We start from the raw sequence: 26241 nt of genomic DNA on the forward strand, positions 1-26241 counted from the left end.
TAAAGAAGCCCTCCCTGGATCCAGTGGATTTGGCCAATTACAGACCAATATCCCTCCTCCCTGGAACCAGCAAGATCGCCGAGAAACTGGTGAACAAGAAACTCTCCCAGTTCCTGGAATTAAATAACCTGCTAAAAAATTCGCAGACTGGTTTTCGCCCAGGACAGGGCACCGACATCGCTCTCCTGGCGGCGGTGGAGGAGGCCAGGGCACTACTGGACGAAGGGGGATCAGTGGCAGTGATCCTCCTTGACCTAAGTGCGGCCTTCGACACCGTCAACCACCAACTCCTGATCAAACGGCTCAAAAAGGTAGGAGTAGGAGGTACTGCTCTTTCCTGGCTCTCCTCCTTTCTGGCCCAGCGATCCTTTCAGATATGGGAAAATAACACCTGCTCCTCCGAAACACTCCTCCAGTGTGGGGTTCCTCAGGGCTCCTCCCTGAGCCCCACACTGTTTAATATATACATGGCTCCATTGGAGGAGATCGTCACCCCGTTCGGAGTGAGCATCATTAGTTATGCGGACGACACACAACTTGTCGTCTCCCTTTCCCACCCCAGTAAACAACCGGCGGACCTATTCAACTGCTTAACGCATGTACAAGGGTGGATGAATAATTCATATTTAAAACTGAATGGATCAAAAACGGAAATCCTCCTTCTGGGTCAGAAAGGATCCATCTTCCCCATGGACGCCTGGCCACCCTGTCTAGGTCCCCCCCCTGACCCTAAACAAGAAGTAAAAAGCCTGGGAGTATGGATCGAAACTGATCTCTCATTCACCACGCAGGCAAAAAAAGTAGCCGGCACCTGCTTCGGACTACTGAAATCCATGAGAAAGATCCTGCCCCTACTTCCACTCATATCCCAAAGACTTCTTGTTCAAGGCCTCATACTCTCCAGGCTCGACTACAGTAATGCAGTCTACCTGGGTGCACCCGAGGCAACCTTAAGCAAACTTCAGAAAATCCAGAATGCGGCAGCCCGGATCCTCACCAACACCCCCGCCAGAGCTTCAGCCAAACCTGCTCTTAAGCACCTGCACTGGCTCCCAGTGAGGGAACGCGTAACTTTCAAAGCCCTCTGCTTAGCGCATAAGCTACTGCAGAACCAAGGCCCTCCTATACTGAGGAAATTCATAAAGCCCTACAAAGCCCTCAGACCCCTGCGATCAGACACGGAAGCCCTCATCACTCTGCCCAGATTCAAGAAAGCCCGCTCGGGCGGAAGGCGCTTCTCGGTTCATACCGCGCGCCTCTGGAATGCTCTTCCCCGGGACCTGAGAAAAGAACCCAACTACCTACGATTCAGGAAACGGCTCAAAGCCCATCTATTTCCGTAGTTCTTAACCCCTCCCTGCTGAATTTTGTCCTTCCCTCCCCTCCGACGCCGAATCCACAGAAGTAGGGTTCTTCAGCGCTGGGATACCTCAGGGTGACTACGCGCTTCATAAAAATTAAAATAAATAAATAAATAAATAAATGATGGTACATTCCAATTCTGCCGGAAACGCATGAGCAGCCTACATACTTCAAAAGGTACTGACAGAAATGTTAAATACTATTGCCAATGTGTTAATTTTTCTAGATCACATGATAGTGTTTGCTGAGACCAAAGTCAAGTAAAATGGGGATTTAGATCAAGTGTTGAAGGTGCTTCTAAACATTAGAGTTACTCAAAGAGGAGACAAGTGTATATTTGGTGTGAATATAGTTTATTTGGGATATGTGCTGTCCAGTGAAGGTGTGAAACTCAAACCTGGAGTGATGGATGCAGCTATAAAAGCTCCACGCCGCTGTGACAAAGAACAACTTTGATAATTTTTTGATCTCTGTGAATTTTATTCGAAATGCATTAGGAATTTTGATACACTCACGTTCTGTAATAGAAAACTACTAAAACATAAACCAGAATTTGTGTTGTCAGAATGGTGCCAAGAACATTTCGATTTGCTTAAACAAATTATTGCATTGGCTTTGGCACTTGAACCTAATGTTGTGCATAGTAAAGTTGTTCTGGCCGTAGACCAGCATAAAATGGCTGTGGTATTGAATTGGGACGATTATAAAGAGGTGACGGTAGGGTTTGCTTTGAGGAGGTTGAAATGTGTGGAGGTTCGGTAGTCCGTCATAGAAAAAAGAAATATTGGGTTATACTTGGGGGGTGGAAACGTTTAAACCCAACTTGTGGGGTAAGATATTCTGGTTGAGAAAAGATTATCGCCCTCTGGTATATACATTGTCAGAAGAAAATGTCAAAAGGTTCACAGTCAGTACTTATGAATAAATATTATACATAAGATCATCTCCTATGGTATGTCTTGAGTCACTACAAACTTCAAGTAAAAAAACATACAACCATGCTCGGCAACTACAATCCTCACCATAAGAAAAAGTAAATAATGTCAGTTTTAAAATGAGAACTACATTGTAGGAAAATCTGCTCTAGTAGGTTCTCAAATATTGAATGCAATGTTGCATGCCTTAAGGCTGACCTAACATGCAACATTTCTGAAAAGAAAGGCAGCCTCTTCACAGATAAACACAAATGCTACTCAAGCCATGAGAAGGCATACAAACAACACAAATACGCACGTAGAACAAGAACAATGTATTATTTAAGTCTTTGGGTTGGGAGAGGTGACCTTAACACAGTAACTGAATGAAGTACTTACCCACGCAGGCCGGTACTGAGCTATTCCATTGTGCCAAAGCTCCTGGCACCGCCTGGCACTCAATGTTCGGGGATTCCAACAGCACATAACCAGGGTTACATTCAAAGCGGACCACTGCTCCCACAGAGAAGTCATTACCGATCCTCCTGCCGTGCTTGGGCTCTGGAATGGAGCTGCACTGAGTGGCACTGGTGCGGGGTACAGCTAGGAAAAAAATGCATGATTGGTGAAAAGACCCAGCAAAACTGAATGAGGACAATTCTCCAAGACTGCATGAAAAGTCCAGTTCGAAGAAAGCAAGGACCTCTGTAGGCTCTTTCAATTAGTAGGACACCTAGAGAACTTCCTCAAAGATAGGCATCGGCCTTACCCTAAAATGACCATACAGGTCTGGAATAATGATCCAAAAAGCAAAGCAGCAAAAAACTGACCTATGATTATCACAGAAATTAGATATCATCCATATTTGCTCTTATAGTAGAGTTGACCAAGTATTTTGTCAGAGAGCCTAGTTGGTTATTAACTTAAGTTGACCTCCTCTTAATACATTTAATACAAGAAAGAAACACCCCTCTTGTATGGCTGCTTCCACGTTTCTTTGATTCTCCCATTATGGATTTTTCAAACGTTTGTTGTAAATGCTGATAGATAGAAATAAAAGTAAGGGTTTGATGTCAATTTGCAAACAATAAAAGAATAGTTGCTGGGCCCATCATTTATGTTTCCTGGTGACTCCACAAGGATAGAAGGCATAGGGGAAACCTAGGTAGACTTAAGGTCATTGACTGAGCCCCAGGACCATCAGCTTTTCAGATGTATTAGCTTTTATGAGAAACTTCTGTTTTCTTAATTAAAAGCACCAATGGGAAGACACAAAACAGAAGAAAAGATGGGAGGAGAAGTACAACATACTGAAAGGAGACAAAGGATGAGCAATGACTGGAAATGGAAAATAATGATGAGAGACAGGATGCTAAAACAAAGCCAGAGGTGGACATGAAAGTAATATACGTAACAAGTAAAAGACCAGGAAGGGATCAGGGATAGTTCAGGTAGGTGTTCTAGTGTTTTATATTCCTACTGTGCATTTGCGTAAATAAATTCTCAATGTATGTACCAATTATAGCACAATATTCTGAACATACGCGCCCATGTGAAAAAGGCATCCTTTTTGCCCCATTCACCCACATGTTTGACTGATACTGGTGCTAACTGTCTCTGACTGTGGCTCTGCTAACCAGGCTCATGGCCAGTGCTCTGTTGGAAAAAAAGGTATATCGGAATTGGATAGGATTACAATTGGCAATGCCCGACCCCTGTAAGTCTCTTATATATAATCTGGAAGGGGGTTTAGAGACCCAATAGATTTCCTGCACTTGAGTGTGCACTACTGTGTTGCCAACTGTCATTATTAAAGGCAGCCCTGCGTTGCAGACTGTCTTTAAAAGTAAATTACATGCAAATTCGACTTTGGAATTAAAGGCACTTACAAAGTGGTAATCTACCTTATTTTTTAGGTATAGTCACCCTTAAGGTCTCCCCTAGCTGCACCTGGCATGGAGTGACACGTAACTACAACCAGGGAAATGATAAAATATGTTTTATACGCGCTGGTGAGGAAAAAACTGCCAATTTTGTTTTCCCCTATTGTAGATTATTAGCTCCTTATGCTAACATTGGAATATGTCATTTAAGTATAGAATTGCTGGGAAGGAGCTAAAAATGTAATACAATGACTTGAAAGATTGGCAATGATAAATCTAACAACTTGAAACTGTTGAATTTATTATAACTAGTACAGAAAATAGGTTATAGGTCTTTCTTTTCTGTGAGCCAAAATCCAGGCTTCTAGCTGCTTTTCTTGAATGGTGAGTCTTAACAGGCTTAGTCAAGCTGCTTTGATGAGGTGACAAGTGGCCTACCAGGTCGGGTCCTGGGTAAATCAAACTGGGCTTTAGAGAGAGCAGGACAGTAAGGAATGACAACCAGGCCTGCCCCTCTTCCTGTAGCCCCAGCCGGATGGCAGGCTCCGAAACTGAATTTTAAGGTGTTCGAGGGAGAGTGTTAAGGGCAATGAGCCACACCAGTAGGTTAGTTTAGCCAGCTAGTTTTCTAAAGGAGAGAAAATCTCCATCCTGAATTCTAAAGTTCAGTGCTTTGTGGGACAAGATTTTGCCACACGTTGGAGGAAGCAGTCATGCTTTTGGGTGGCACTCTACACCTCATTGGACAGCCTGATTGTCACTCCATATCATTGAATAAATATATGTGAGCTGCATGATAACTCAGATTTGCTGCATGAAACTACAAGAAGAAGGACTGCCCTGCTGGAAAACTGGTCTGCACCACACAGGATTGCTTCCTGAAGGACTGCTCAGGTTGCATATTGGGAACTACTGCCTTGAGGGCTTTGCCTTGCTTCAAACAGGATTAAGGAGTGGACTCCCTGTAAGCAACAGGTTAACAGAGCTTCCCCACACCATCTCCCTCAGGAAGCCCCCTCCGAGCCTGGAGTGTGTCCAGTGGACCTATAAGGATTTGGCAAGGTGCATTGTGGGAATTGTAGTCCCAAACTTCCAAGGACCATCTCAGAGTATCTAGACCATTAGATTTGTATTTTGGACATGTTGAACCCTCAAGAGACACTACAGGAAGAAGTTCCAGAAGTTTGGAACAACTTTTGGAAAAAGCTCCATAAGTAGACCGACCTGACATCAAGAGTCAAGCCGACTACTTTCAACCGCGACCTGGATTTCAGGTTCATACCCCTGAAACCTCCGGAGCGCAAGACTTCCAGGTCTTGACTGGGAGCTCCCCCTGAACCAAGCCAGCGATCCCGCTGCAAATCCGGCCTGACAAAGTGCCTTGCTCGCAGTTGAGAGATAACCGTCCAGGAAAGTTTCTAAGTGTGAAAGTAACATTTTGACCGGGCCTCCCGCTTAGTGTATCCAACCAGGGCTCCATCGTGATAGGCCGCAAACTTTGACTTTAAGCAAGACCGGATGTCCCAATTAAAAATTAATATCTCCAGTTCTCTATATTCGATTTTTGTCATTTTGGTGTCATTTTAAATATAAAAGTTTTTTCTAATGTCATAACTTGGTGTGGGATTTATATTGTGTGCTGTGTCTTACTTATTTAATGTGTTGGTGTTTTTAAATGCTTTACATACCTGTCTCCTGAGTTAAGCATGCCTGCACGGAGCCAGGTACCAAGGGATGAGCCAGGGGCTAATGTATTGAGATCTTGACTGGACTTTATATTGGGTTGGTGGTCTAATTGCTAGCGATAAGTTTGTACTTACCTCTACTAATAATCCACCTTCTAACAACCCCTGTACGTCTTTATACAACAGATGTCAGTTATTATCATCACTACCAAGCTGCATAATCTGCCACATGCATAGCAGTCGATTGGTCACCAGATCTTAGCATTAGATACGAGGTAATGTAATTTTAACTGTGCACAGTATAGATACTGCCAGTCGCCAAAGTGTTGTGAGACCATTCACAGGAAGAAGTCTGCAGGCTATGTGCCTCTATGAGGTTACAGAACTGCGAAGTAAGTTGGAATACACCTCTTAATGTTCTGTTTCTGGGTCCATTATTCCAAATAATAAGTTGGTGTATGCACTTTACAAAAAATAAGGTCAGACATGAGTAGGTCATTCAGATCTATTTTTCATTCTTGGACTTAAAATTGTGTCGCTGATGGTACAGAAACGGGAATGCAAGCAAAGATGCTGCTGCAACATAACAGTGATAGAGAGGGTCTTTGAGAAGGAAGAGAGGAACTATCACCTCACCATGGAGGGAAGGTGGAATTCTGATAACTCTACTCTTTTATGACACGGTATTACAAGCAAGTAATGACATTTTCCTATTCAAGACATGTTCTGATTTCATATTGTGTTCATTATAGTAAAGTAGGATGCATGCTTTTGAATACCAATGTTGTCCTTTTATTGTGCATGGTATTAAACATCCCTCGGCGTGGGCTCCTAGATCACAACCCAGCATACATAACTTCTTCTGTGAAAGATATTCTGTCCTCACTGTTAATTCACAGTCACCCATCTCAATGTTCTTCTTTGGTATGCTTCTCACTACAGACACATTGCCCTTTGATCATATGATGACAGGGTTACTAAAGGCTTGTGGCCTTTCAATGCACAAGACGTTTACCCTGCGTCTGGCCTACCTTGGTATACAAAGTGGAATCCTTTGGCAGTTGCTTGGCCCTTCGAGCTGAATTTGATCAATATCTGATTGGAAGTTGCTAATGGCAGCGATTCCCCTGTTAAAACACATAGAAACAGCAAAGGGTTATATTTTAAACATACAACAGTCATTTTATCAAAAATTTTCTATTAAGGTTTCAGAACCAAACAACAATAAAATCCAACCCAAAATCTGTAAAACAAAAAATCGTCAAAATATAATTTTCAATTTCCCAGAATTTTTGTATCTGGTGGTAAATGTAAGTATACCTATTTCTATTTGTTTATTAAATAGCTGTTGCCTTAAAGTTTTCTACATATAACTTGATGTTATCATTTTCTATCTGTGATCACTCTGCAAACCAGAAGTTGCTATTCCCAATTTAATGCTACTCAATTTACCAACCTTGGCATGATGGAAGCCGCAGGCACCTCGCCAGGATTTAAGCTATCTATCTATCTATCTATCTATCTATCTATCTATCTATCTATCTATCTATCTATCTATCTATCTATCTATCTATCTATCTATCTATCTATCTATCTATCTATCTATCTATCTATCTATCTATCTATCCATTTATACTTACACCAATCAATCACTGATCCATAAATCCACGTTTCCCTCTAATTCTTCCTATACATTTCCCATTACTTTGTATAGCTACTTTCTTGCAATCCTCCCTGCTATCTATCTTTTCACTCCCCCACCAACCTTAATAAGCATTACTTAATTCTTATAAAACCTCGTCTCCTGGTCTTAGAATTATATCTCCTTGGGGTACCATTCTTACAGCATCTCAGCTTCAAGAACGTATTTGAAAACATCTGTCAGGGTCTCAGCTTCATGCCACAATTTGTTCCAACATTATTAATGTTCTCTACTCCATGATAGAGATTGTGCTGCTCAACTTTGTAATTGTTTTTTATTTCACAAGCTTCAATAAGTTTAAAGCGTGCCAGCTTAAAAACAAAAACCGGCATCTCAGCTGTCCTTGGCGGAAGAGAGAAGACATCCCGCTTGTTGTGAAGGGTCCGCAAAGTAGTTGGTGGCCTGCACCACCTTACAGCAACCTCCATCCGGTGATTCACACAAGAGGCAAAGTAGCTAGTTCGTCAAGCAAGATGTCTGTTGCTGGAGTGGCACTTTCTAACATCAACAGCCCAAGCTAAATTTAAATTATGTATGTTGAGTAATTTCAGAAATTTTGTTTTATGCTTGTTAGGCAAATTTCCAAGGATTACGCAATTAAGTCACTTGCTGAATCACGCCGCAGGTTGCAGAAAAATCATAGTGCAGGCACGACATAAATAACTAGAAAGTAAGCAGCTGCTGTTCGCAGAATTTGTTTTTGTGTTATTTTGTTTGTTGCACAAAATGTGTCCTTGTGTCAAAAAATTATGCAAGGATTCTTTTCGCACTACACTGTAGCGCTGAACGGCCGATTGGCAATTCTCATAATTATGCATAATTTCACCTAATCTTCCTGACATGACACATATTTACTCAAAAGTAAATCATGCACATTTCACACATCCACTAACCTCCATACTGTCCACCTCTCTGTACCTCATACCTAGGCAAGGAGACTTTGATGACTCTCACCTTACGTTTTCCGGGAGAAGGGTGTCTCCCCCAGAAGACATCCAGCACAAGGGAATGGGTACTGCCAAGTTTTACCTCAAGACTGGTGAATTTAGCTGAAGGCGGAAATCTCTGCACCTCTTCAACAAGCTGAAGTTTCACAACTTCACTAGGCTATGAGGGTCAAGTACAAACTTCGTCGCAACGTTTATGAGAAGTAACACATAGACAGAAAAAAGGGGCTACCGTGAATATGGTGGTATTAACAGTGCTTCAGTGCTGACTCTTCTGTAAAGATTTGTCCAGTAAAATAATCCATACCAGTGTGAGAACCGGACAGAGAACTCAGGAGGCGGGCGTGCGCGTTGGCTCCATCATGCACTTCCACAACATCGTTCAGAGCCGTCTGGAAGAAGGTAAACTGCCCAAATACCACTAGAAGAGAGTAAACACAAAGAAAGTGCAACACAGGATAAAGCTTTGGCCCTCAAGTTGCTGATTTCTGCTGATGCAACTAATTACATTTGCGTGTTCATGTGTCCAATCTAGCTCCTAGAAATCTGTTTAAATTGTTGTCCATAAAATGGTGGTTAGTAACTCCTGTATGCTTCTTTGTTCGGAACGTAGGCAGAGGGCTCCCTTTTTGGTGCAACTCCTCACTGGGCAGAATAAAGTAGGACGGCAAAGATCGACATAGCAATTTAGTGCCACCGTCCATGTACACGTTGCTTAAGGTATAGATGTATAACATAAATTAGCTTGATTATGTGATTTATATTGCACATTGAGTTGCAGTAGACTTATCGATGTGTGTCACTGTTTCTACCTTCTGCTGTAAGATTTCAAAACTTTATTCCTCTCGTTTTGGAGTCACGCTGGATTCCTAAACTTAACCGTCCAGACCATGAAACAGTTTAAAGATGTGTTAAAAGATTGCACCCCACGATCCACCCACTTTCAGTGGAGTTAACTTTGAGTACCTAATCACTATGAAATTCACGTTTTGTGATGTTAAACATATATAGATAACTATTAGCCTACTTGGAAAAACAAACTAATGTCCAAATCAATGTAAGGGAGAGAGAAGCAAAGATTCATTCATCTTCCAGTATTAATGACCTAATAGTCATAGGGGAATAAATCACTAGTGGTGAAGAGCCAGTCTCACATGTGTTGTAACGGAGACCCTCAACCACACTAACACAGTGCGTGGTATAGGTTTTCTCAGCTTGTGAGGTCAAGTGGATAGGGTCATCATCGGATCATAATCGCTTGAGTTTTCGGTTCTCCAAGTGATTTACCAATCTCCACCAGGAGGGAGACTGTCTGTGTGGTTCCCAGTATTGAAGCATGACTAGTGATTACGAATATCTCCTATCCTGTATAAGGAAACTTTATTAGGTGTCGACAGGGACATGATTAAAAGAAAAAGCGGTGCTTAAGTGTATTGGTAATTGATCCACTGCACCTAGTGAGGGGGTCGACATGTTTTGGCCTTAGGATTGCTTTTATGAGTCAGGTCACCTTCTTCAGGACCATAGAACGTAAGGTGGTCTTCCAACTTTGGAACCCCTTTATTAGAGAGGGGGTGAGCACATTCACTCACCCTTCTTTGTAAGTAAGCGCAATGGCTCACGGTTTACGTTGTCATAGGTGCAGTCTTTACCAATGACTTATAAAGGAGGCCTCAGCCCTCCTAGGATGTGAGAGAAGTTGGCAATTCTTTGTTAAGGGTAGCCTCTTCAGACAGTGCTGTGGTCTCCCCCAATCCTGAACATCTTAGGAGGACTGAGCCTCCTTTATAAGTCATAGGTAAAGGCTGCACCTACGACAAAGTAAATCATGAGCCATTGTGCTCACTCATGGTGAAGGGTAAGTGAATGTGCTCACCCTCTCTGTAATAAAGGTGTTCCAAAGTTTGAAGACCACCTTACACTCTATGGTCCTAAAGAAGGCCACCTGACTCATAAAGCAATACTAAGGCTGCAACATGTCGAACCCTCACTAGGTGCTGTGGACCAATTACCAATCTACTTACACACCGCTTTTTCTTTGAATCATGACCTAATAAAGTATCCTTATACAGGATAGAAGGTATTCTTAATCACTAGTCACACTTCACAATTGCGAACCCCACACACCGTCTCCCTCCTGGTGAAGGTTGGTAAATCACTTGGAGAACCGAACACTCAAGTAATTACGACCTGATGATGACACTATCCACCTGACCACATGAGCAAAGAAAACATATACCACGTACTATTTTAGTGTGGCTGAGTTTCTCAGTTACAACACATGTGAGAATCTGGTTCTTGTCCACTAGTGATTCATTCCTCTATGATTATTAGCAAACAAACTAATGTTCTATGTAGGGCTGGGTTTAAATGGCACACATTTTCAATTGGAAACGTCATTTTACCAAACATTCTGAGTATGTGAAATGCATTTCACTAGTTATTTGCGTAAAAATTGTATGCGAGGATATTCTTTCCTGCAAATGCCTTGTGAGATACAGACAGAAGTGTGATTAGAATAGAAAATATCTCTTTGCAGCTATTTAAGTGAAAATGGCATGAGAAAGCATAACAGCTGGAGGACAAAAATCATAGTAAATGCACATAATCCAAAATTTAAAAAACACAGGAATTATGTAAGATTATGCTTGTCTAATGTAAATTTTGCCCAGGCATAGTTCTAAGCAAATCATACTCTGGTTTCACATCTAAATGACCTATAGACCTGTGTTGTAACCATACTCATTCATATAATGATAAATACATATATACAGAAGTGTTTAGATTTGATTTGATTTGAATAAAATTTATAACGCGCAAAACAATAACCCGCAGGTATCAAGGCACCTGCCTTGCCAGCATTTGACTGTTAGTGGAAATTGGGAGGATGTCCTCTCATCAGTGGGAGTTCCCTATACATTAATTCAATTATTAGTTACACATCCATGCTAGTTAAGTGCTTGTCATGACTCTTAAACTATTACTACAACTAAGTTGCAAGACTAGAAGCAAAGCAGTTTGTATTCAGGGAACACACATTGGCACATCTTCCTATTATTTTTAAATGTGTCCTAGGAAACTTTGGAAAATCATTCTCTCTACATCCCCCAACATCAACTGACAGCCCACAATTCTCCTAGACTGAGCTGGTCACCTCACTGTCCCCTTTACCTTCACACATGCTACTGTCTCACATGAAGGGGAACAGAAACAATTATAACGTTTTCTTCTGTTCCTTCAAGAACATCGATCTAGAAGAATTCTTGAGAAAAAGTTAATAATCTGCCCAACACTTGCAGTTCTCTACAGATGTCAAGACAGTTCCCAACATCTAAAACTCCACTTTGAAGAAGCACTTAGAATGGTATGCTACTCTAAAATGTCACACCTCTAAACCTAAGCCATCACCAACACCCTGGTACACTCACTAATGTAGCAAAAACAGACACTTCATACCAAGACAGGATAAGAAATTAATAAGATCAAAATGCCAGGAGTACCTACCGTCCTGAAAGCACTCCGCTCAACTGTCATTCTGTCATCATCACAGCTAAAGCCACCTAGTAGAAGATCACTATCAAAGGAGCAATCGTTGCTTAAGTCCTCTGTAAGACGACTAAACAGTGTGCCAACCCATTCCAATACCTTTTTCTCACTATCAACTTACGGATATAATTCTATCTACTGCTTCTTCACTAAGAAAATCAACAACATCAGATCCAATATTACCAGCTCATAATCAGCATCAACACCATTACCTAGACATAGCCACCACACCACTAACTGGTCATTCTTCAACATTATCTCCCCAACAGATCATGTCAAAATTCTGAACTGCTCAAAGCCACCTCCTAATAAGATAATGTGCTTCCTCCGCCATCATCAAGCCTCATGATTTCACTGCATTACATAAACATTTGCAAATGGGGTAAAAATAAATTAATTGGAGGGGATTTTGTAATCATTTCAAAGTAGACTTCCAACTTGACTGCATCATTAGCAGAATGTGGAGCTTCAAAGTTCCATAAATCAGATGTTTCCAATATGAATACATGAGCAACAGAATTCATGCCAGATTTTTATATGAACCAAGGATAATTTATTCAAATTTAGATTTATTATCTGCAAAGTTACCTTCTTTTAATACTGTATCTCCTGCGGATCTGTGTTGGAAACTCCTACCCTATTTAGTACTTAGTAAATAATGCTCATATCTACCATAATAGGTGTTGTTTCTTAGTCCAAATGAACAATTATACGCAAGTCTTAGGACTTGGAAAGTGTAGAATGTCTGAAACAAATACATTACCCCTTGTAGAAACATTTGTTCCTGTACTGGCAAAATTGATTTTTTTTTTATTCTAATCCTTGTTCACTTTGCAGGTATCTGTTTGGGCCACAGGTATGTACTACTTTCAAACTGCTAACTGGCCAAAGCAATGATGAGGACGGCGTGCTCAACACCAGAATTTTGAAAGATTCCCTTTGAAGAATGGGATTCACTTTAGAAAACTAGATTCTCTTCTGAAGATTGGTACTGACCTTGAAACAATACTCTACGAGATTTCTGAACTTTGAAAGCCTTTGTTGTCATTAAAAATAGCAGTGTACCACCCATTAGGCATTGCTAGATCATTATTCCTATACCATTGGATCTCCTACGGTTGAGACACCAGGATGGTTTAATGGTTTTGAATTGCCATACACCTCTTTAAAGTGCTGTACCAATCTATCGGGGGCAATACCCGTAAGGATTTCTGTCTCAGTGTGGTTATTAAACAAAAGGACTATTTATCACTTTCCAAAACAGCAGAGAATCTTTCAAATTAATTGCTGCTATCAGGGGCTCAGGCCTCAGATCTGATGTCACTTTACCTTGTCGCAAGAGCTAACCTATAGCACCTATGACACATCCTGACAAGTTTAACACCTCGTGGAACCATTTTAATAGATTTTAATAAAGCCATCTAAAAGGCCTCCTCAGGCGGCTCACAATCTGAAAGACAAGCCTCTCCCCAATCGATATGCATAAAAAAGTTAAAGCATGTTGTACTCCCAGTGGGGCCCCCATCAACATCCAAACACATAAGGTGTGCTTCTTAATTGTGTGTGACAGTTCTACTAAACAACTTCTGTTTTTCAATCTTTTCCCATTTCTGTAATACACCTTTATTTTTGGTAACGAAAACGCACAAAGATACCCTATTGGTTTTCATATTTGGTGTACCAAATGTAAGGAAAGTTACAAAAAAAATTTGATCTCTAAATGAATTTTCTTGAACGTCGTACCTTGAGAGAAGCCCCTGTACATCCTCTGTGAACAAAATTAATTCAATACTACAGCAGTCCCTATCTGTATATGCTGGATTTAGACTACGAAACGAGCAAGTGAGTCAAAGGTAAAGTGCAATCAGTACTTAACAAAAAGGTCATTAAGAGCATCCTCTAAGGGATTGTGGCTGAAGTGCATTAAAGATTCACCATAAATGTCACTAGAGGCACAAAATGCCATGCCGGCTTGATCACGCAACCAATATTAATATCACCCATCCTTAGTAGAGAAACACTCCCCAGAAAGGGTGAAAAATCTCTCTAGCTCCCTTCCCCACAGTATTATTGATATTACAGTTGTTATATTAATAATAATAATAATAATAATATTAATAATAGAGTCAGGGTTTATAATAATTAATAAGAAAAGGCTTCTTGGTGCACTACTTCAGCCAAAGGAGTTGAAAGTTACAAGATCTCAAGTCCGCTCTAATAACAAGGTCAAGAAATTACGTGGATATCAGGGTTAATAACCCACCATTGACCCTACCTGAGAGCCTACCTGCTAACTGGTGTAAAGTACGGCATATAAACTTGTATGTGCCCCAGATAACCGACAATGTCTCTGGAAGTGTAATAATGATATGACTCTATATTTTATCTAACCATTGAAAATGACACATTTTGGAACCTAAACCAGACACATTCCATGTTCCTATTTCCCCGTTGTCTTTGGTCCAGAAATCACACTGATGTTTTGCAAGAGTGACCAGGGTGATTATAGCCACATATAGTATTAATACCATCAAGATGGCTATGTAAAGCATCACAACACCTAGACGTATCAAGGGCAGCACAAGGCGTTATTTGTCAGTCACAATATCACACTGGTCAAGGGCAGCATATCTGTTACCAAGTGAGAGATGGGGTGGTAAAGTAGCATCTCCCCCATGCCCTTGAACCTGGGATTGACTTGTGAGTCATAAGCAGTCTTTGGTCTCGAAAACCATCCCATGGGGACATCTACTATTCTGCTTTGGGTCTTCATACAGTTATTAAGTATCGAAACTATTCTTTTCACTATAATCCCAGTCCTAAAATTAACAATGACACAATCACATTCAACTGATTAAGGGATATTTCCAATGAATGCAATTCTTTGAACCACATTGATATCCAAGTGTAGGGTTGAACTGTCTTTCAGCCGAAGGTTAAACAAATGAGTGACCTTGTTGAGTAATTGGTCATGCCTTTCTGCTTTACCGGGGCTAGAGGAGGAATACCTTTCAAAATGATAGTATAGGGTGTAGCAGCAGGTGGAAGGTCAAAAACACGCTGATTCTCAGCTCCCAAATGACAACTCTCAATATTGCTGCTTTGTGCGGGGACAATGCTGGCCAAAGGTCCCTGCTTGGGGCAGGGTCTTGATGGTAAAGACTATCATCCCATGTTTAAGCAAGTTGGATGCCCCCATTGGAGTGAAGTTTTATCAGTAGATTTCTATTGCCCCAAGACTACTTGATACAGCTTACAAAAAGCCAACCAGCCGTTTCTCCAATTTTTCAAGCGCAACATAAGCAGAATTCGAATTACTTTTCGACAGGACTGCTTCAGTAGAACTTTTACTGTTACAGTTGGACTGCGTTTGACACCTCCATTAGTTGTAACAACCATACCCTTTTTTTCCTAGTTGGGGGTGAAATTCACAATGAATTGAACCTTTTCTCCCTGGATGTCAGCCTCTTCAATAGTCTCCATCATGTCAGATACACAAGGGCTAGATCTGCTAATTCTGCTGTCAGATCTGCCAGAATGTGATTCAGGTAACAATGTATGTGGGGTCTGGGATCAGTAATGTAATTACTGGTAGTAGCCCAAAGTGTTTCTTGTTAGTCCCTGTGGCATTGTTTATCTGCACTGTAACTGCATCAAGTTCATGTTCGATAACCCCACAAAGCATTAGATAAAAAATTAGCTATACAATTAGTAGTAAACCTTCCTTACCGGAAGGTTCAAGTGCCTTCCTTTTCCCCATATTTGCTATGGTGGGGAAAGATATCAAGAATACAAATACCTGCATGGAAAAAATGGGAGCTAAAGCCTCTTCCGGACTCTGACGAGCGCAGACAGGACCACTCTTGGACTTGTCTTCTCCCGGGCTCTGACTGGGTGCGTCATGCATGATACTCACATGCAGAAAGCCGCCTTGTGCTGTAAAGCACTCCCCCATTGGCCCTTCTTTCTCCTATGGCAGGGAGTTGTGGGCAATGTAGTCCTGCCCCGGCAGACAGAGTCTTGTAGTATCCTAAGTGTGGGAAGCCGCTTCTCGCTATGAAGCACTCCCTCGCAGCCTCTCATTTCTTCTGTGGCAACTAGTTCTGAGCAACGCAGACACTTTGTCCTGAGGATTGTCTCATGTACTTGTTAGACGATTGGAGACAGAAAAGTCGATATAGTGACCGCCACCATTACCAAACCTAATGGATTCGCATGCCTTTTCCTCAAAGAACTTTTTCCAAATACACAGAGGTCTATGTAATTGGGTGGTCCTCGGCCTGTCTTGGATCACTATTAGGACTTCAAAAAATTACTAGTGATCTTGTTCTGGCAGCAGGAAAGTGTGCTTCGTCTACTGTGATGAATAGGCTCTATTTTGTGTTGACAAACATAAAAGTACACCTTCTATTAGATATATTATATTATTTACTTAATACTTAATGCATACTGTGTAAAGGGGAGCGGATAGATATATTTTTTACCATGTCAAAAACAAAATACTAAGAGAAAACATTCTGAGTGCAGGCACAATAGTTAAAAACAATTTCTAGTAGTATGTACGATTTCCAATGTTTTAGTTTGTAGTGGTGTCTCTTTTTCCTCAAATAGTATGTATAATTTCTGTTTTGTTGTATTATGTGGGTAGTGCACAATTAGTTTGGCTACAATATTGCACTCTATATTTATTTTGTTTTTCAGCTTTAAATAATTCTTGAATCACTTTGAATTGTGTTTTGTTATTTCTTTCTGTATGTCTAGTTCAAGATTCGCACAGATTAAACGGAGTCAACATTTTCAATTATCGATGGAGATCAGTGAATTGCTAATGTGACTGAATCTCAGAAGTGTGGGTTTCAGATTCAACTACTTATGATTATCTCACTTCGCCAAGTATTGCAATGTATGGTAATAATTTTACCAGAGGCCCCTTGCTATATGGACAAGAGAACTGCTGTTTGTTATCACCCCTTTTATATTGAGTGTATTGCCTTTATTAAACGTTTCATTGTTTCACTGTAGTCGCAGTGCCCTCAAAAGTCTAAAAGAAGAAGAAGAATATGGTTTCATGTTTATCCTATAGAGTGATGTAGACAAGTTATATGAGACAAACTTACCGTAATCTTTGGGAACCACAATGAAATACGAACAAACTTGTCCAGTGGTATAATTCTGTGGGTAATTTGGGGACAGGACAACCCCATCTGAACCAACGTATTGTCCTCCACAGGGGGCTGAGAGAAAGAATAGGGAGACACAGATTGGAAAAGTGTGACTTAAATTTACTTTCAACAAAATAGCCCAAAATTCCTTAAACTGAGATCATGATTTTTCAGAGCCACACTTGGTACCAATTATATCTTGAATGATGAAAGGGTGAAAAAAAGTATGCAGAAAGAAACCTCAATTATTGTAAGAAAAATTGTAAATGCACACGGGTATAAAAACAGAGGCATCCTACGTAGATCCAGGATATCCATGGCATATTTTCAGGATTATCAACGGTTATGTAAATGATAATCCCTGTAGGGTAGTCTATTATATGAGAGCATCCATGAATCATGGATGAATATCTTGATACTTTGAAGGCCCCTTCCTTAAATCAGCATTACAACTATGCCACTTTACCATCACTCAATTTAAGAAAAAAATTTAAAACAATTTAAATGGCAGGCTGTGAGTGAGAACCAAGGAGAGGCTAGGAGCGGGGACAATTTGAAACACAGTGACAGACTGAGAATCAAATATACTAAAAAGTCAAAATAGATTGATAGGTATAAACACAGGTTGATGAGCGATTGCAGAGTGAGAAGCACTGACTGAGGGCAAATGCTTACTAGGATCAAGTTGGAAGAAAATATAGAATGATGAGAAAACAACAGCCTTAGGAAACCCAACAGAGAAACCAGTGATGACCGAAGAGCAAACTCTTTGTGGAATGAGACATATATACAGTCTAACAAGCACATGAAAATAGAAGAGTGAAAGCAGACAAATAAGAAAATCTAGATAGTGGAGCAATAGGCAATCAAATAGAAAAACAACTGTTTGTGTAAAAAATACAGTGAATAGTGACAGAATGAGAAAAAAGGGCAGATGCAAACCCAAGAACAGAATGAGGGCCAAAGGGAAACTCAGGAGAAAAGTAAGATTGTAAAGCAAAACAGCAAGAGTGGTCAAGAGAAACTGTTCAGTAACTAAAGGCCGAGAAATAAATTGGGGGCCGGTACTTGGAGACATAGTAACAAACTCAGACTGAGACAAAAGAATACTTAGGAGTTAGGAGGAAAGACTTGCTGAGGATCAAATACATATTAAGGAGTAAAGATAGTTTTGTTAAGGACAAAGTATGGAACAAATGCTGAATGATGAAAATGGAGACATAGAAGCACAAGAAGAGACTGACGTGCAAAGAGAGGATGAGAACCAACAATAGATTGGTGTGCAAATATAAGCTGGGGTAAAAGAGGCACAATGGAGCACAGGAAACCTTTGAAGCAAGGGAATATTGAGGGGTATTGAGTACATATCAGACAGTTAGAGAAGAAGACACTGACAAGGAAAGCCAAACTAAGGACAAGGGACAGAGGCTTTGGTTAGAACTGTGAATTCAACTCTCACAATAAGAGGCCAATGACTTTACCTATGCAACTTGGTCTAGGTTTGTTCCACAATGGTTTACTATCCCCACCCATGACACATGTCAGGGTGGAGAATCCATCAATGTCATAGCCACCATCACAGTAGTAGGTCATGCTGGATCCCAGCTTGAGGTCTGTCCCCACTCTTGTTCCATTCTTCACAGCACCTGGATCAAAGCAGGATTCACGTGGGTTCTCTGCCAAAGAAAAGAAAAGCAGAAGTTAGTGACTGAATTTAGGGGTCTTTGTGGAATCATCTTAAGACACTAACTTTTACAGCATAACTAAATCAGTTCAATCAATACGACCTAAGCAATAGGACTATATACTTTGCTAATATATTTAACAAAAGCCCAGTCATTGGATCTCTTATTAGAGTTCTAGCTCTCATACTGTGTTCAAGTAAGCAAACTCAAAATTCTGCCAAGAGAAAATCATAATACAAAAAAAAAGTCAAAGGAGCTCCTCAAAACAGTTCATAGTATCTTTACTCCTAAAGCAGACCTCATAAAAAATAGCTATCCTAAGGAACAACATTCATGTGATAGCGAGCTAGTGATTCCTCCAAATTAGTCGTCCGTAGTAAATCATACTGATCAGCCTCTAGTAAGTGCTAGTCACACTACCTTAACCACCTTTAACATTGACTAGGAGAATGGGACTATAGAGGCATTGAACACACTGAACCCACATATTGTCTAGCAGACACAGTATCATGAATGTTGTTTTATAGATTCCTAAATATATGTCCCCCAATGATTCAGGGTATTGTGAAGTAATCCTTTTGAGAGCGAGTCCATTTTACTGTGACATTTCGTGTGCTCCTTGCTGAGAGAACAGTGGATTTTAGGCCTGCAATAAATCTGTAGTTTCTTCAGGGGTATATAGTTAAGTAGTCATGGATGAGCTCGTGGGAAGTGATGTGAAAGTTGGTAGCAGATTCAATATAGTACATATGTAAGTGCTGTCAATAAAGGAGCAGTCAGGATTTGTATACAAATATGTATCTGTGTAATACGTATGTAGGTATGTGATCATTTTAGCATTATAAACCTACCCTAAGGCCAGGGGAGCCACCCGAAGTGCACCCACGGACCCTTCACCTGCCAAGCATGCAAATTCTCCTGCCTCCAAACCCGCACCCCGCCCACCGAACACAGCAACGACAACAACAACCACTTCAAGTGCATCCTCCTCAACACCCGCTCCATCCAGAAAAACGCCGTCGAACTCTGGGAACTCCTTGATACAACAGCACCAGACGTCGCCTTCCTCACGGAAACCTGGATGAACGTCTCCTCGGCCCCCGACATCGCCATAGCCATCCCGGACGGCTACAAAATCACCCGGAAGGACCGCGTCAACAAAACTGGAGGAGGACTCACCATCATCTACAGGAACACCATCAGCGTCACGACCAACGCCGAAGACACACCCACCGCCGCCGAACACCTACACTTCCAGATCCACACCGACCCCCAGACCACCCTCAGAGGAATGCTCATCTACAGACCCCCCGGCCCACGGACACAATTCAGCGAAACCATCGCCGACTTCATCAGCCCGCACGCCCTAGCCTCACCAGAGTACATCCTCCTAGGGGACCTTAACTTCCACCTGGAGAAAAACAACGACAACAACACCACCACCCTGCTCGACAACCTCGACAACCTCGGACTCAAGCAAATGGTGAGCACCCCCACCCACTACGCCGGCCAAACGCTCGACCCCATCTTCTCTGCCAGCAGCCACGTTGCCTTCAGCCACTCCACCGGACTACACTGGACCGACCACAGCTGCATCCACTTCACCTTCAAGAAGACCACATCCCACCACCACACGCTACAGATCCCCCGCAGATGCTGGAGCAAAGTCACCACAGACCAGCTGACCACATCGCTGAGCCAGAACCCACCTGCCGACACCCCTGACACCAACGACGCAGCAGACAATCTCGCACAGTGGATCACCAACTGCGCCGACGACCTCGCTCCACTGAAGCCTAGCAACAGAAAAACCTCTTGGTTCACAGACACCCTCAAAATCGCAAAGAAATCATGCCGAACCCTCGAAAAAGCTTGGCGCCACAAGAGGACATCAGAAAACATGACAGCCCTCAAGAGCGCCACCCGCGAATACCACCAGATGATCCCCACCACCAAAAGGACATCGTTAAAAGAGCGGCTGGACAACTCCCACAACAGCAAGGAACTCTTCAGCATCGTCAAAGAGCTCTCCAACCCTAGCGCCAGCAACAACGACATCACACTGTCACAAGACCTCTGGAACTCCCTCGCCATGTACTTCCACCGCAAGATCGCAGACATACACGACAGCTTCGGACCCCAGACCCTGCCTCCAGTCATCGAACCAACGACCCCCCCACCACCACCCTCAGCGCCTGGACCCCCATCAGCACGGAAGACACCACCCACATCATGAGCACCATCCACTCCGGCTCCCCCTCCGACCCATCCCCTCATCATATCTTCAACAGAGCCGACACCCTCATCGCACCCCACCTCCGGAACATCATTAACAGTTCCTTCATGTCAGCCACCTTCCCTGGAAGCTGGAAACACGCATAAATCAACACCTTTCTGAAAAAACCAACAGTGGACCCCAAAGACCTCAAGAACTTTCACCCCATCTCTCTTCTCCCCTTCCCGGCTAAAGTCATCGAGAAGACCGTCAATTAACAGCTGACTGCATTCCTCGAAGCAAACAACTCGCTCGACCCATCCCAGTCCGGAATCCGAGCCAACCACAGCACCGAGACCGCCCTCATCGCAGCCACCGACGACATCAGGACCCTGATGGACAATGGAGAGACAGCTGCTCTCATCATCCTGGACCTCTCGGCAGCCTTTGACACCGTCTGCCACCGCACCCTAATAACCCGCCTCTACAACTCTGGGATCCAAGGAAAAGCCCTGGACTGGATCACTTCGTTCCTCTCCGACAGAACCCAGAGAGTCCGCCTCCCTCCCTTCCGCTCCGAGGCCACCAAGATCATCTGCGGCATACCCCAGGGCTCCTCACTCAGCCCAACCCTCTTCAATATCTACATGAGCCCCCTCGCCACCATCGCACGCAAACACAACATCAATATCATCTCCTACGCCGACGACACCCAACTGATACTCTCCCTCACCAAAGACCCTCGCACCGCCAAAGCCAACTTCCAGGACGGAATGAAAGATGTCGCAGAATGGATGAAGAGCAGCTGTCTGAAGCTCAACTCGGACAAGACGGAGGTCCTCATCCTCAGACAATCCCCATCCACCTGGGACGACTCCTGGTGGCCCACGACGCTGGGCACCGCACCGACACCCACGGACCATGTTCGCAACCTGAGATTCATCCTGGACTCCTCCCTCACGATGACCAAGCAAGTCAACGCTGTCTCGTCCTCATGCTTCAACACCCTGCGCATGCTCCGAAAGATCTTCCGGTGGATCCCCACCGAAACCAGAAAGACGGTCACCTAAGCCCTCGTCATCAGCCGAATGGACTACGGGAACGCCCTATATGCAGGAACCACAGCCAAATTTCAGAAACGGGTTCAGCGCATACAGAACGCCTCCGCACGACTCATCCTCGACATCCCTCGCCACAACCACATACCCACCCACCTGAGAAACCTGCACTGGGTCCCCGTCAGCAAGAGGATCACGTTCAGGCTGCTCACCCACGCACACAAAGCACTCCACAACATGGGCCCCGAATACCTCAACAACCGCCTCTCGTTCTACACCCCCACCCGCCAGCTCCACTCCACCAGCCTCGCCCTCGCCACTGTCCCACGGATTCGCAGAGCCACCACTGGATGAAGATCATTCTCCTACCTGGCAGCCAAGACATGGCACTCCCTCCCCGCACACCTATGACTGACCCAGGACCATCTCACCTTCAGGAGACACCTCAAGACCTGGTTATTCAAGCAGTAGTGGCACCCCCCCTCTCTTCAGCGCCTTGATACCCTCTCGGGTGAGCAGTGCGATTTACGAATGTATTGATTGATTGATTAATAGCAAAGGGCAGCTTGGTTCTGAACATAGACCGCGTGGTTAAGGCATGCAATATTGAGGCATGCGCTTTTCCATCACACAACCCATGGCACAAGCTCTCCTGTAGACTTTCTTGTGGCAATGGGTGCATTGATTAATTGGTCATTGTGTACCCACCAGGCAATGACACCAAGTCTAATTTTGATGCTTGAAATACTAATCTGGTCCAGTTTGTCAGTCTTTATCGTGGCTCAGCGTTTTTGATTTTTCTTGTTGATCTAGAGTTCTCAAACTGGCTGGTGAGCCAGTCCTCCGTTATCTCGGTACTTTGCAGTTTGGCAAGCACTTCAGACAGGAGGAACAAGGATGGGAGATAAACTTCATCCTTTTAGATGCTAGCTTCAAAAGAGTTCTGGTCACAAGCAAGGTCAAAGTGCAGACTACAAGGCCAAAGAGACACTCAAGCTTGCAAGAAATTATGTATGGGTGGGGTCATTCGGATCTACAGATGTTTACTTTGAGTCCTAGATACACCCTTAAACACAAGACTAAGACCCTCATTTTGAGTTGTTCATTATATTCTGATATATGCAGTATTTCCTAGTACTAAACATACTAGAAATACAGGTATTGTGATAAAAAATGACATCATCATATACATTTTGGCAGATCAAATCTGCTGCTCTTTATCTGGGGGGAAAACTCTGTGAATACCAGGATATATATTGGTGCAGTAAGCGCCAAAATCTGCATGCTATTCCCCATTATCCGCGAAAATCTTGTAATTGGTTGCCACATATTGCACCCGATAAACTACAACTCAGAAGACATGCATTTTATCAGGTGCGACAAATATAACTCCATTACCAGCCAACTTGTAAGGACAGCCTAACTGTCGGACTTAGAGTTTGTCAAAAAAAAGGGGTGTATGTACTCCTCAAACTATCCACCCTATTTAGAGGGAATAGCCATCCATACACTTTCATTAGGGCAGACGGAACATCTGTCACTAATGATCTTCAATCATGAGATCCTGATAAAAGAAATATCTAAATATTCCCCAGATGACGTTAAGCCGCAGGATGAGATCCAATGAAGACACATGATGCTAATAGAGTGGGTGGGAATTGCTTTCTACACAAAAAGCATGAGGTAGACTATATCATCTATCAACACTACACACCAGGTCTATAGAGCATAGTTTTGGGATACGTTTGTGCTGAGTAGATTAGCTGGGAGGCTGTATCCACATACCATTCTTGTTCTTCTCATTCACCCTAGCTGAATATATATTTCTCAACCCATGACTGAAAAGTATTAGGAGACACAAGCGCATGTTCTAATAGCATAGAGACAACCTGCAAATCCTGTGGGTCTACAACGCTACAGAAATGGTGAGAATGTCTTCATGGAGTGTCTACCAGACATTGCCTCATGGATGCATAAACACTGACACCAGCTTAATGGGAAGTAAAGAACCAGGATCACTATCTTGATTTAGAATTATGTATGGAACCAAAAAGGGAGAGGAAAAATATTCTACATTATTTTCGCAAACTTAAAAGGACTATTTATGGTACATATGCAGGGGAGGTGTAAAATTGTGGTGGGGTCAATAGCCAACTGATGAGTTATAGAAAAATATTTTCTGCACTACAGCATTGAAGATGACCTGCTCATAAGATACAAGCCTCTACAGCATGTACGGGACCATGTTTTACAAATAGCTGGTCATCATTTCCATATTTTGGTGGTGGGGTGCATAAGGGGCATGGGGCACCACTGGACCAATTGCTGACACCGGCATCTGGGACTGAGGGTGAAGGATTTTTAGGGTTAGAGATACACCACAAAATGTACCCTTAATAACTCTCGAATCATATGTTATAAAAAGATAGGTTTTTTTTTCTAAATCAGTCAGTGCATGGGGTACCCCTTTGTGTCCCTCTCAGACTGGGCTGGTGGTATTTACCCCAATAATGTCAGTAGACTTAAGTGGTGGTTCATGCTCAACAGCAGGCACATTCATTTGATGATTTCACACATTTTTTTCTAATGGGGAGAGGAGTTGGCCTAATGGCTAGGGCAGTCGACCTCATATCTGGGGAAACGGGTTTGAGTCTCGCCAATGACGCTGAACATCCTGTGATTCTGGGCAAATCACTTAATCTCCCCGTGCCTAACAAAAATGAATGTGTGTCCTCATGTAACGCAACTAGTGGTATGGTCAAGTTTGCGCTATATAAAAATAATATGGTATATGTAGACGACCTCAGATTTGATCACAGTGAGGGACTGATGCCCCCAAGTTTTAGTGAAAGCTCATTTTCTGAGATGCTCTCCACACAGTGAGATGAGCCTTGATCATTTAACCCAGGTCATTATTCCCATAGTTTATCATCACTGTTCAAATAGATGAAAGGATGTAGGGTTCCAATAGTATAGTTAATGTTACTATAACCATAGAGAAATGCAATCTTTGATCCCATCCTGCTTTCAAGTCAATGTTCCCATACTACAATAGAAACATGGGCCACAAAGGAAATTCATCATTCAGTGGGGTCATTATTCTCCTAAATTAACCGGAATGTAGTTACCCAGGTCTAATGCAGTCCTAGTTGTATTAGTTTAATGCTTCTTTTGAGAAGTGGTTGTTACCATAGTTATGGGAGTCCATTTTCCCATTTTGTGTGGAGTCATAGTTTTCATTGATTTGTGACTGCACTGCTTCTGCTGTTGAAAAGAAATTGCTATTTATTTAGTTTATACAAGTCAAGTTTTCACAGTTTAATTTAAAAAAATCCACTGAAGTTTAATGCAGTTGGCTACCATAATTATTGGAATCCTTTTTGTCATGACTTAATGTTGTAATGGCTCCCTTTATGAAATCAAATCAATGCTCCCATATTTTAATGGAATCATTGGGTTTAGCTCTTAATTGAGCCATTGTTCCTGTGGTTTAATGGAGTTGTTCCTCCCAGGGATTGAAGTAGTCAATGCTCCTATAGATTAAGGTAGTCAATGCCTTCATAGATTAATGGACAGTTTGCTACTATAGTTTAATGGAGACAATGTTCTCTTAGTTTAATAAGTAATTATTTCATGGAGTGATTGTTAGCATAGTTTTAGGAAGTAATTGTTTGTTTGTTTTATGGACTCATTGTTCCCATCATGTGGACGCACCATTATTTGCACACTTTAATGAAACCAATGTTTCTATAGTTTATTGGAGTGATGTTTTTACAGTTGCTCTAGTTATCACAGTTAAGAGAGCTGTTGGTCTCTAAGTTTAATGGTGTCATAGTTCTCATAGGCATTTTCTCCATATTTTATAAGAGTCCCTATTTGCTCTCATTGTTTAAAAATACATGCTCCATAGGGTAATAGAGTCAATGTTCCCTTCTTTAAGGGAGTCGTTGTTTTTAGGTCGAGCTAGGCAGCGCATGCGCTGTTTCTTCAAGATCTGCTGTAATGACTCAGTGGGCTTCCAGTGAGGTTATTTTTTTACTATTGGCTGCTTGCTTTGTCACTCGTAAATTCCCCCGTCTGAT

General features: G+C 42.4%; 1 protein-coding gene across 1 annotated transcript in view; it reads right to left on the minus strand.

Moving 5' to 3' along the window:
• The window catches only part of CSMD2 (CUB and Sushi multiple domains 2), a 607842-nt gene that overhangs the window by 250485 nt on the left and 331116 nt on the right, over nucleotides 1-26241 (minus strand). The window contains exons 25-29 of the mRNA XM_078683053.1: nucleotides 18683-18877; nucleotides 17157-17273; nucleotides 8801-8914; nucleotides 6876-6971; nucleotides 2676-2879 (exon numbers count right to left, since the gene is read on the minus strand). Of these exons, the coding sequence (XP_078539179.1) occupies nucleotides 2676-2879; nucleotides 6876-6971; nucleotides 8801-8914; nucleotides 17157-17273; nucleotides 18683-18877 (726 nt within the window). The remainder of the gene's footprint in view (nucleotides 1-2675; nucleotides 2880-6875; nucleotides 6972-8800; nucleotides 8915-17156; nucleotides 17274-18682; nucleotides 18878-26241) is intronic.

This window comes from Lissotriton helveticus, chromosome 3_1 (genome assembly GCF_964261635.1).
Source record: "Lissotriton helveticus chromosome 3_1, aLisHel1.1, whole genome shotgun sequence".
NCBI classification, from domain to species: domain Eukaryota; kingdom Metazoa; phylum Chordata; class Amphibia; order Caudata; family Salamandridae; genus Lissotriton; species Lissotriton helveticus.